Source organism: Rhipicephalus microplus, unplaced genomic scaffold (assembly GCF_043290135.1).
Source record: "Rhipicephalus microplus isolate Deutch F79 unplaced genomic scaffold, USDA_Rmic scaffold_913, whole genome shotgun sequence".
Lineage (NCBI taxonomy): Eukaryota > Metazoa > Arthropoda > Arachnida > Ixodida > Ixodidae > Rhipicephalus > Rhipicephalus microplus.
The window spans coordinates 6,357-18,708 of NW_027465466.1; the positions used below are offsets into that span (position 1 = coordinate 6,357).

General features: G+C 41.0%; 1 protein-coding gene across 1 annotated transcript; it reads right to left on the bottom strand.

The window, feature by feature from the left end:
- Positions 1 to 1,051: 1,051 nt before the first annotated feature.
- Positions 1,052 to 11,783, bottom strand: LOC142795853 (extended synaptotagmin-2-like). Its single transcript, XM_075886150.1, has 3 exons — positions 11,248 to 11,783; positions 7,386 to 7,427; positions 1,052 to 1,185 (listed from the first exon to the last, which is right to left on the bottom strand). The coding sequence occupies exons 1-3, from the start codon at positions 11,635 to 11,637 to the stop codon at positions 1,084 to 1,086; spliced, it is 534 nt and encodes a 177-aa protein (XP_075742265.1). The 5' UTR covers positions 11,638 to 11,783; the 3' UTR covers positions 1,052 to 1,083.
- Between the last annotated feature and the right edge of the window lie 569 nt (positions 11,784 to 12,352).

A 12,352-nucleotide genomic window follows, 5' to 3' on the forward strand; every position in this document is an offset into this window, starting at 1 on the left:
CTTTAATTGTGCTCCATGTATTAAACGGCCTGCTTTTAATTCCTTCCTCTCAACCTTAGCAAGTAGACAAGCAAACCTTGGCATAGCGAGGAACTATCAAGTATGCAACTCAATGAACCTAAAACTGTCCGTTGCCAATATTAGCATGTAAGAAATAGTATGTGCCTGTAACAAATATGGGGCAAATTGATATTATTAGGGCGGACGCAATTTAGTAAGAATGAGGTATGAAGCTGTGAACTATGTCCCTTTGGCCAACCAAAGCAGTACTACCTTCCTGTCTCAGAACGTCATATCTATCGTTTCATTAGTTAATCACTTGTTGGCAAAGGAGTGCCCTCTAAAGTGTCCATCGTTTTCCAAGCTCTAGCTTTATGTATGTTAGAATGTGTAGAATGCACGCTGAAAAGTTGCAGCATACCTGCGTCTCTAACACTACTTCACATACCAAAAGAAAACTAAAATTGTTGCAGTATGCCATATCGTGGCATATTTAGTCTCTGTATTTGCTCTTTTTCTTATTTCTGTCCTTCACTCATATTTATATATTTTCAGTCTTGTGTGTAACAAAGGTGGACCATTACTAAGGCCTAGATCTGTCCATAGGCACTTTTAGAAATTATTGAATGAGTGAAGTAACTAACTGAAAATTAGTTAATTTATTTAAAGAGCCCCACATGACTTTCCATGCTGTATTAGGCTTGAAATAGCCAGCAATTTTCCGTCTAGAAAGGTCCTCTTGTTTTTCCATACAACGGTAGACTGAATGCACCTCTGTTAACATGAATTTCACTAGCAGGAACGCACTGAACATGCCATGACAAAGTGATTACGTGCTCACATGGATTCGAACCCTTACTCATAAAAAGCCCTCCGATATAAATATGACCAACGTTTGGCTGATATCACATTAAAATTCTGATTACTTAATGAAGAGAGGTTCAAGAACGATAGAAGTTAACTGTCACCTGACAATTAGTGCCAAGCGACGACTTTGTATCTACAATGCTTGAAATCTTAATGATCGAGAAGCAAGCATGCGTACCACGTCGCCCAGATCGATTCTCTCAAACTTGAAGCTGCTCAGGTATGCAGGCAGGGAAGAAACGCACGCTCGGCTCGATTGTCTCGAGAATAAGGTCCTTGACGTAGTCGCCTACAAAGGGGCCAGAATTGGCACAGTATCTGTAAAGAACGATGAGAAAAATTTAGTGAGCAGCAATCTACCTGTTTGGTGTAGCAGCAAAACAGAAACGGCACACAAGCAACGACGACACAGCTGATTATTGAATCAGCCGCTACACGTAAGCTAGGCCAAGGTTGTGTCTTCACACCTTTGTTTCTTTAACCAGAAAGGCACAGTCATGCCTTGATGACTTCTTGTATGCACATGCCGAGTGCCTGTAATCACATGTACATATTTTTTGATCCAGCGTCGACTAAAGCATTGTTGAAAGCTAGAGCGTGTGTGTTTGTTCATGCCTGCCGCGTGCAGTCATATAAGTTCTGCCCCTTAACACTGAATATGACTAACAGGAAACTACAGTCCAAGTATGCAAATTCCAATAAACTTGTTTCATAAACAGCATGTAATTCATGGAGGCTATAAACACTTCTCTCAACACTCGTGCTCACAGCTAAAAGTAATGCTTTGCATTTGAAAGAAAGATGCACATAGGCATCACATAAACCTCTGTGAAATTAAGCCTTAGAGTTTCATGGCTTATGTACCCCTTCTTGGCATGCACAATGCATGCGCATTACTAAGATGATACTGCACATTTGAACCTCCTTAACTACAGATGGAGAAAAGTGATACACTTATATGACCAGCAAGGTGTGCCTCATACAACACACATACAAATGTGCACCAATATTATTGCATTGTAGTAAATGAAACACACCACCAACACAAAGAACAAAGAAAATGACACCAAGAGCTCCGCATCATTGTTTCTTTTTCTCTTCCCTTCTGTTAGTGCCGAGTTTGACATGCTAACACGAAATATATTCAACCGGGAAACCTTGTAGTCCTAATTAAAATAAACAATTCAATATAACCTTATGGCCACAAGCTTTGAAAGTAATGGATGGTGTTCTTCTGTAGAAAGCTTCACAGATAAAAGCTACCAGACTTCAAGTCATGCCGATTGAGACATGTACAAATTTATTACGCAATTAATAGAACTATATGTCAGATATCATCAAACTGTACGTCCTTTACAGAAACAAAGGCTTGTTACAGAGGCACACAGTAAGCACGACCTTGTGCCAGCTTTCCTGTGCAGTGTTCATTTCCTCATATCTTATTCCGCATTTAAATTAGCACAAACAATAAACTGATAAGAAACACAAAAAAAAATATGAGGACTTGTGCTGCTTATCGTCTAATTACTTTTGCACATTTATCTCAACCAGTACTACACGACCAATAAGCCCAAAAATTAATTGCTCTCCTATTACTGGCTAAGGTACTCAGCTGCTGACCCGCAGGTCGCGGGATCGAATCTCGGCTGCGGCGGCTGCATTTTCGATGGAGGCAAAAATGCTATAGGCCCGTGTGCCCAGATTTGGGTGCACGTTCAAGAACCCCAGGTGGTTGAAATTTCCAGAGCCCTTCACTACGGCATCTATCATAATCATATGGTGGTCTTGGGACGTTGAGCCCCACATATCTATCTATCAATCTCTTATTACTGCTTTTAACCCTATGAAGAACCACATGACACCTATGCTAAGTCAATTTTAACATCTCACAACCATCGTATCACTTCTGTCTGTGATATTGGTGTACTGATACTGTATATAGTTTTCACTGTATGTACTCCTTTCAGTTACAGTGTGTACAAATTGAGACACCAACTTCAATGGCACATCACGCACCGTGTGTTCTATCAAATGGCTTGAAGATTAGTGTGAACACTTGTGCAGGCCCCTTGAGTGCAGTGATGTTCCGTGCAGGGAATTTTTTCTTTTTTTGGGAATTTTCACCAGTCATTTTGAGCCAAAAGGGAAAAGGGAATCTTTGTGATATTGCGGAGAATTTCAGAAATGGTTAGACTTTCCTATGACGACCGATAATTAACGGTCACAGTGTGTTTTCATCTGCTGTAATCAATTCTGGCACATGCACCACGCAAGCATAGCTCTTGAAATTTCTTTTTCATATTTACGCAGAGCGATTTCTAGTTCACTACTGGTGTTAGACTTGAACCCACAATTTGCAGTGTACTAACAGTATACGAATTAATAAAGTCATGCTTTTGTTCTGCAACAGTGGAGGGGCTAGTCATAATTTCAAAAGTTGCCAATCTCCGACACGTGTAATTATAGTATGTGTGTGCGTGTATGGGGGCAGAAATTAGTTTTCTTGTGCAGGGAAATATGCTGGAAATTTCATCAACATTTGCAGGGAAAAATCTCTGAAATAGAAAATTTTCATGTCTCTGAATGGGAATTCTGTGCCGTAGTACGGAATATCACTGCCTGAGTGGACATATGGTGATCATTTAACTTCATCATCATGCGTATTGCTGCAGGGGATCTCTTTGCTGGACGCACTACCATTTTAGACAATTGCTCGACGTGATGCATTCCAAGACCGACATGAAAAGTTTTTTTTTTCTTTCGCTCGAAACAAATCTAACGAAAAAACTAACTGTGCGTGCATTTCAAGCCTAATAGTGCATTCTTTTTATGGAGGGACTGAAGATGACTGGTGGCAAAATAATTAGATATTCACTTACACACTCATTAACTTTTATTACCAGAACTCACACGGAACAGCGTTTTCCTACATTTCTTTACTTGAAATGTAATACTGAGTGCCTTGGAATTATGCCACAAGAACTTGACTTGTTTCTGACAGCACATCACAATTCGTGACTGAAGGGGGTATAGTATTTTTTTACATTTATTATTCTATAAAGTGTATCTCTGGAGTGTGTTTTCCTTGCACATACATGTTTTGTTCTTGCCCTCGCATGTTTTGCTTTGTTTCTTTCGACGTCTTTTGATGCCTACTTCATCCAATTTCCACATTGTAATACTGAATTCACCATGTCTTGTACCATTTTTAGGTGCTTGTTTACTGCTACCACATGCCCCCTGAACACAATGTTCTAGACATTGAAAATATATATTTTTTCAAATAAGTATAAAGGAAGCCGCAAACAATTTTATGGTACCCGCTTTTCCTATCGTAACAGGAAGCTTGTAGGTCAGTGCATCAACCTATGCAACAATAGTGTTAAAAACTGCACTAACCATTTACAAATAATAAAGTACAGCTGTTAAAACGGTGAGTCAAGCACGTGTTTTTACACTGACAACTGCATATCTGTCTCAGCAGCAGCTGTGCTTGACAGCGTAAAAAAGAAAAATTTATTGTTTTGTCACTGCTCCATGCCGTTTTCACAGCTGCGCGTGCTGCAGCGTTTTTAGAAATATTGCAATGCCCTGGAAGTTCCTGAAACACTCTCGTGTGATCCACTGCACTGGATTTTCTGCGATTTTTAAGTCACTCATAGAACAAGATTGAACACTTACTTTTAAGGAGTTGCCGCGAATCGAACAAACAAGAAAATCAGCATTTGCCATGGCATCAGGCTGGTGACACCATACATGCTACAGCTGCTTGATAACGGCGTTAAATAGGTTGCCACTGAATAAACCATGCGCAGTGTTCCCATTCTTGTGTGAGCATTGTTACACCCCTAGCCGAAGACCATGGGCAAACCATATCCATGGCATCAGCAACGCAGTGTTAGCTTTGGCGGATATAATGCAGTTTTGTTCCTTGTACTTCCCACCTGTACTATAAAGTGCGAATTGTCCTACTCCTCCTTTAATTTTAGTGGCGTTGGGGCTTTTTGTGGTTAAGCAAGCGACTTTGATAACACAGCTTGGTGAATGCGGTGCATGTAAGAAAAAATACTCTAAAAATGATATAGCTAAAGTCAAAACAAAGTTTTGCTCAGATAACCACATAAAATAAACGACGATGAGATGAACACACAGACTGGCATTTACAGTAACGTATGAAAGAAACGTGGCTAAGTAAAGCATTTTCTCTAAAAATTTGTTTTATAACTGATAAGTTTAGAACAGAAACACTGCTATCTTATACTCCTCGGTTATCAATCAACTCACCTAATAATGTGTTTAAGGCATTTTGCTTGAGAGGAGTAAGTTAGAAATAATGCATGTGCAAGTGAATATTAGAATAGAGGCACTTTGGCTTCTCAGTTTACGAAAGTCAACATTACTGTATTTGGTTTCTCCTTAGTTTTTTCTGTTTTGCTTTGAATGAATGAATGAATGTTAACTTTTTCAAGCTTCTCATGACAGAAATCCACTCAAACATCAAACTTAAAATGACAGAGTCTCCTCAACATTTACTCTATCAGAAACTTCGATGTCTGTGGCCACACATGATTTTTGCAGTCCAACTCAAGATGTTCGTATCACTCATATGCTGTGCAAGTCACCTTACATATACTAAAGCAATCAGCTTTCAGACTACCACTATCTTTGAAACAACAAAATTGCTTATCTTGTATTTGGTGAGAAGTGCAAATAAACACAAATATGTACTATGAAGACAGGATGAGCATTTTAATTTTCAGTAAGAGACAAGAACTCATGGCAAGCATTTGTTCATGGTGAAAAAAAGAGAAGCACTTCCGTTGACCTAATACAATTCTGACAGCTGAGTTTCTCAGAGTGAAGAACATTAAAAATGAAAAAAAATATATATACAATGATGGAAATCGTTGAGCAGCTCTGATTTACCAACACTGAGACTGTTCAAACACAACTACATTAGCATCCATTCTAAACAGCAAATTTATCTTTTGCCTAAAGTGACCTCAAAAAGTTTTCATTTGATGGAGGCGAAAACGCTGTAGGCCCGTGTGCTCAGATTTGGGTGCACATTAAAGAACCTCAGGTTTGTCTTTCATAATAACAAACTCTTTCATAATCATATGGTGGTTTTGGGACGTTAACCCCACATATCCATCAATCAAAGAGTTTTCATGCTAAAGCATAGCATGAGACAAACAACATCAGAGAAAGATATGCAAGGGCAAAAGCGTCTAACAAGTGGTGCTATTTATTTGCAAACAATGTACTATTACAACACACATACCGGTGCAAAACATCCCAGGAACCCATCTCAGGTGCACACAGCAACACTTGAACTGTCCGGATTTTACAGACATGCGTGCCCTCACACACATTTGGCTTTGCACTAAAACGCTCGGGAATGCACACCCTGCTTTTACAATGCATTAATTTTATGCAAACGCTGCAATCAGACATCGTGGGACATTTTTGAAGTGTAAAATGATGGACAGATGAACTAGTCGGTAATTCATGTTTGTTCAAAGAAGCCAAAACAAGGATTACGAGGTAGTACCACACGACAGAAGCGTGGTTCGACATCGTCCGTCTTCCTCGCCCTTGTGCTCTCAGTTGTTTGAACAGACCGAGCGTTTTGCGTATTGTAGCTCAAAGAGGACTTTCTTACAGCGCAACACCAGAAAAAATACAGGACAGGGAAGGAGTAGAACAGTCTTTTCTTTTTGTTCTACTCCTTCCCTGTCCTGTATTTTTTCTGGTGTTGCGCTGTAAGAAAGTTCACGATGGATCCTAACCAACTGGCCCGACTTACCGTCTTGCTCAAAGAGGACTGTGCATGTTGCCCATCTTTATGTCATATCGCTATGATAAAAGATGTCACTACATACATTCACTACTAAATAATGAGATGTTATTACTGTCCCCATATCCATAAATTCCTGACAAGTGACTTGTTTGCTGTGTGGGCCAAATATGAATCTTTGAGATGCTTTCCACAATTCTATAAAGGTTAAAGTATTTTTTTTTTCTAAAAAAATAAAATCACTTTTTAGAAGTGCTCATCGTTGTGTATCTTGCTCTGATTCCCGTTCGGCCAAGTTTCAAGATGAATCAACATCAACTAGGTTATGCTGGTTATGCTCAAAGAGTGACTGGCTTTGAAACTCAATGAACAGCAGATTATTCTTAATGTGACATCAAAGTCCCCAATACTTAAACCCGCTGTGCTAGTATATATGAGTACATCATCATGAGGGTAAGTTGTAGCACAGTGTTAAAATCTCACCAAAGCTTGTCGGTTTGTAAGCCGTGGTTAACATTGACAAGCAGCATATGACACGTAACCAAAGCCAGCTAAAGTGACATTTTGATGCTGAGGATTATTTCAGTGAACAAACTCTTGAATAATCCAAATAAAAACACCAGGCTTAAAACACAGTTTTCATTATGTCCTCAAATATTTACCACAACCAGTGTAATCTGAAGAAACACAAGCTTGAACTGAAAGTGCAACAGCTTACCTTGTTGACCCACTCGGCTCTTTCTGTATCAGGGAAGAACACCTGCACAACAAAACAACTACCAGTTCAGTTACTTCTGTAATCTTTCTCAGAAAACTTACTACAAAAGATACTGAAAAAAGAAAGGAACACAGACACCACACACTTTTGTGGGAGTGACCAAAATTGTTTAGCCTCGGTACAATACAGTCATGAAAAATTCATGAGCATGGGGCATGCGTTGGAGCCAGTGTTTTGACAAGCGGCCTCGACTTCTTCGAGGCTTCAAGTTGCAGCCTTGAAGAAGACAAGTCCACTTGCCAAAAGGTCTGCTGCAGCACACGTTTTTCAATATCACATCGCAGGCTTCCATCTTTCCCCAACTCCTACAATACAGTTATTAACTTTTCAAAAATGTAGAAACGACCCGACATTTTTGATGGTGCAGATAATTCAGCTGGAAATTTACGTGAACACAAATTAGATCTTACTTAGAATTGAATCGGTTATTAGAGTTACCTGTTTGTTCCATGCTTACTAGCACTGATTTGTTCTTTTTCTTACAGGAGTGCCGGCACTAAATGTTGGGTGATAACTTTGGATGGTACTTTGGGACGTTAAACACCACATTTAAATCAATTCTACACATTGGGAGCGGCACAAAGTTAGTTGGCGAGCACAGTAACAGTATAACACCTGCACTAAAATCAAGGTATCGCCACAATTGCAGCAGTAGAGATGAGCAGGCGCATGTGCTTAGAGGCAAATGTTTACAAGAACTATTTGTTGACCTAGTTGGTGCTCGATAAAGCAAATTTTTTTATGTCATCACAAAACAAAACAGGTTTTTTTAGACTTCAGGCAAATGAGGACACATGACCTATCAAAGAATTGGTGGCAATGAACTCCTCCGTTGTCGGCTCAGTATGACATGCCCGTTTATACATCATATGACCTATGAGTATGTGCACTCCGTGTCGATCACTGGCATTTCGAAAAATGCCCGCGCAGAGGTTCAAAATAAAGTCATCACCCATAGCGTCTTGAATGTTGCACAATTCTGCTATTTAGAATGACACTTTCATGAAGGCTACCAAAGCAGTAGTACAGAGATGGAAGTGAAACAAAGCTCTCTGCTTGAAATTATCTGACATTTAATAGCTTACTGTCAATTAAAGCTTGAAAAACTGTTCCTGGCAAGCATGCAGAACCTATTCTACATTCAGTTTAGCCTCTAAAATTCTTGTTGACATGAAATAAAGCTCTCTGCTTGAAATTATCTGACGTTTAATTGCTTACTGTCAATTAAAGCTTGAATAACTGTTCCTGGCAAGCATGCAGAACCTATTCTACATTCAGTTTAGCCTTTAAAATTCTTGTTGACGCTCATTCAAAAGCATTGATCTACATACTCGCTTAGTGTTTACATTACAGTCACAATAGATTTGCTTAGTTAAAATAACAAACATCACTGTGCACCTGAAATATCTTCAGTGTCTGCAAACTTTTTCTAATATTGTTTTGGCATTTTAACCTAAAGCCCAACAATGGTATTCAAAATGAAGCATATATATTAACGGCACGCAAGTATTAGTATTTTGGGTGCCAATCAAATACAAATTGAATGTGACGAGAAACAAGTCGAACACGACTCGGAGAGCACCAAACAGGACTTCAAAATTTTTAAAAAATCACATTTTTTTAAACATAGTGCCACGTTCTCATCCCCACCTATACAAAAGCCAGACTTAAGCAACAATGCAATTAGCCAGATGTTGTGATCTCCAGTTTATCGAAAGTGTGCTAAAATGTTACTGCTATCATGGGACACAGCTGCTGTTGACCTGCTGGCATAAAGGTCTCGGCAACCATTTAATTATGTATGCATGGGGCTTGCTTTTGTTGCCTCTAAAAGGCAAGAGAGTCGGGCGCAAAAGCATTTCCAATGCTTCAAAAAAGCAGCAATATTGCAGCTGCTGGCACGCATGGCCCATTACCAAGATGTAAAGATTGCATGCGAGCAAATGAGTTACACGCACTGTCACAGATATGTACTAAAGCGTCTACCACGTGACAGATTGTCACAATTAGCCGTGTAAGCCATTGCATCTGAAATTCTATTTGTATCCTGATTCTAGCCAAGTGTTCATGTGCAACACTGCCAAGGTCACATAAACTTTTCTGAAACTTCCATTGCAAGTAAGATGGATCACATTCTCTTAGAGCACTTACAAAGTGAAGCACAACACATTTGGAGCATCAGTTGGGAGTGATGCCAAGTGCTGCCTTCACCAATGAGTAAACGGAGGCTGCACTTCAAGGACTCTTTCTCGTGTAGCAGTGTGCAGAGACCTGAGATTTCAGCATGAGATAGATGGCAATCTTGGCTATTTATTAACACTTCACTTTACTTCTGCCATGTGTTCTAACAGGCAAACTTAACCATTTTATATAGCCTGAGACTACACGCATCTTGTAGTAGTGTTTTCTATATTGCATTGAATTGAAACAAAATCATTACACCCTTCTTATCGTTGTCGAGCAGACTACTGCGTGAACATGCGCTCTTTTGCACATTCTTCTCTTTTTTTTCCCCTTGTAGTTATTTTATTTGTCCTAAACTGAAACATTTTTTCACCCTGTGGTCCATGTATTTTCTTACCAGTATTTTCAACTGTATTATCGTGTGTGTTTTACTGGAACCTGTTGTTTCTTGTTTCACATACTGAAAAGATTGTTCAACACTGTTTTTAGTTTTATTCCACAGATTTGTTTGGAACCGTTCTCACAGATTGTTCATCATTTTCTTTTGTGTACAATCCACTCCTGCCTATGGCTTGTAAAGCAAGTTGGCAGTATTAAAATAAATAAATAAATAAATAAATAATTGCAAAATGTCCACTGCGGTTACTGTAGTAGTACAACAAAACAATCATTTATGTGATGGCCGTGTCTAGGAAAAAGGTGCTCAATGATTCTCCTTATAGTTAAATTAGAAACATGTCTCACTTTCAAGAGCAAACTTTCGAACAATGCAAGACAAAGTGACGAAACAATTATTTTTAATGCAGACCCGACACATACTATTCATGACATGCTTTATTAATGATAACTAAGAGACCAACCATGCTGCTTTCCTTGACATTGTGGTCTGCTAGTTATTGTTATTATTGTGTCTAAGCAAGGAAAACGACCTCTTTGGTTTCCACTTCTTCACAATCATTTACCACTGTCCGTATACAACACACTTTGGCTGCATTATACAATACATTCGTACTCATGTACTTATGCAAAATATTCATTCGTACTTATTTGACGATTTTGCTCTTTGGTCTGGGCTCCGGCAGAAGCTAAGCAATCTTCTCGCTATTTAGTACAACAAACGTGCAACTGTCTTGATCACAGTCCTCTTGCTATCTATCCGAGTCCACTTCCACACAACCGGGCGATAATGCCTGCGCACGTACGCGTGTGTGCAACTCAGTTTTAAAGCCGGCGACCGCGCAGTTTAGCAAACAATGCATCCGGTAGCATTGTCAGCGAGAACATATATACTAACACGCTACCACAAGGACCTCTACAACGGAGCATTCCTTATTTCCCGGCTATAAAGCCGGCGCTACCTTTACAACGAAGTAATCTCTGTAACGAAGCAATTATGAAGGTCCTCACGCGAAACATGTCCAGCTGTTGTGCGGACAAGTCAATCTTGTCACACGATGACGCGGGCACCGCGCAAAGGGCGCGCACACACGCGGATACGCGCAAGCACGCACATACAGACACATGGCAGCGTTTGGCCGCTAATGATTTATGGACATCGCACGGGCATGCATGCGGGCTGACTCACACCGCGATAGAAGACCTGCTTTAACGGACTTACCCATGCGGGCAGGTCTTCGATCGTGGCCAGCACGCTGGTCTTCTCGTGGTCGTCACTAGTGATGCCGCTTCGAATGCGCTTCTGCTCGATGTAGTTCTTTTGCGCGACGTAAGAGCCCACCCCTATGAGCAGCCACGCGGGGCTGAGGTTCAACCAACCCATAAGGTATAGGCTCCCCGCGATCAGGATTCCCTTGGCGAATTTGTAGACCAGCGAGCCCAACGTGGTGCGCAATATCTCGCGAGCCTGTTTCACCGGCGCCGGGGGCTTCGAAGAGGGTCTCTCTTCTTCGTGAGGCACCGCCGAAGGAGGAGGCGTCGGAGGACGCTGCCGAGATTCCTGGCCCGGAAGCAACGGCTCGGCGCTGCTCACCTCTTGAGACGACTCCATGACTGACTCGACTCTGTATTGAAACCGACTCACGAATTATTCACAGGTGGAGGTCTTTCGGGGATCACTGGGAGGCCACACCTCTTTGATAGGCGCGCCCTGACGCGTTGCACCACAATAACCACACACGCGCGCGCACCCTTCGACGATCACACCTGACCGATGCGCAGCGGCTTGTTCGCGGGTGGTGGCAGGATGCTTCGCAGCGAGTGGGGGTAAGAATGGGCTAGAACTGAGCAAACTGTCTACGTGTAGAGGAATGGTACGTGCTGGGGATGGTCTACCACTGCATAAGCACGTAAAGAAAAAGACTATAAACTATTGCTCGTGAAGACAACCCTCACGGCAGCGCAGACGACGGGCGCGACGACGACGACTCGCTGCGGAGAAAACGCCAAATTTTCGTTGATGCGTCATTGTTTATTCATCCATTTCTCGTCTGCAGTGCAAGTGCAATAAACAAACAAAGTGTTCAAAATTTTGCGGCTGTATGCTCTTTATTTTGTTTTGCTTGAATATGTTCTGCGTTGATAAACGTAACCGAAACCGGTCTGGTGCAAGTCAAGTGTGGACTCCTGAATGCGTGCGTACTGGTGTAGACATTCGGAGGCTATGCACATAACATCAGCTTTGACGGAGCTTTTAGATGCTTTATTCATTCTTGGTGCACTAAACGAGGTAATTAGAGCTCGAAGGGTCTGGTCGCGTCGGTAAA

Coding starts and splice junctions, on each gene's coding strand:
- LOC142795853 (XM_075886150.1), bottom strand. CDS start 11,637: ATGGAGTCGTCTCAAGAGGTGAGCAGCGCCGAGCCGTTGCTTCCGGGC. Junction 7,428..11,247: donor TCGAAGACCTGCCCGCATGG/GTAAGTCCGTTA, acceptor TTTGTTGTGCAG/GTGTTCTTCCCTGATACAGA. Junction 1,186..7,385: donor GAGCCGAGTGGGTCAACAAG/GTAAGCTGTTGC, acceptor CGTTCTTTACAG/ATACTGTGCCAATTCTGGCC.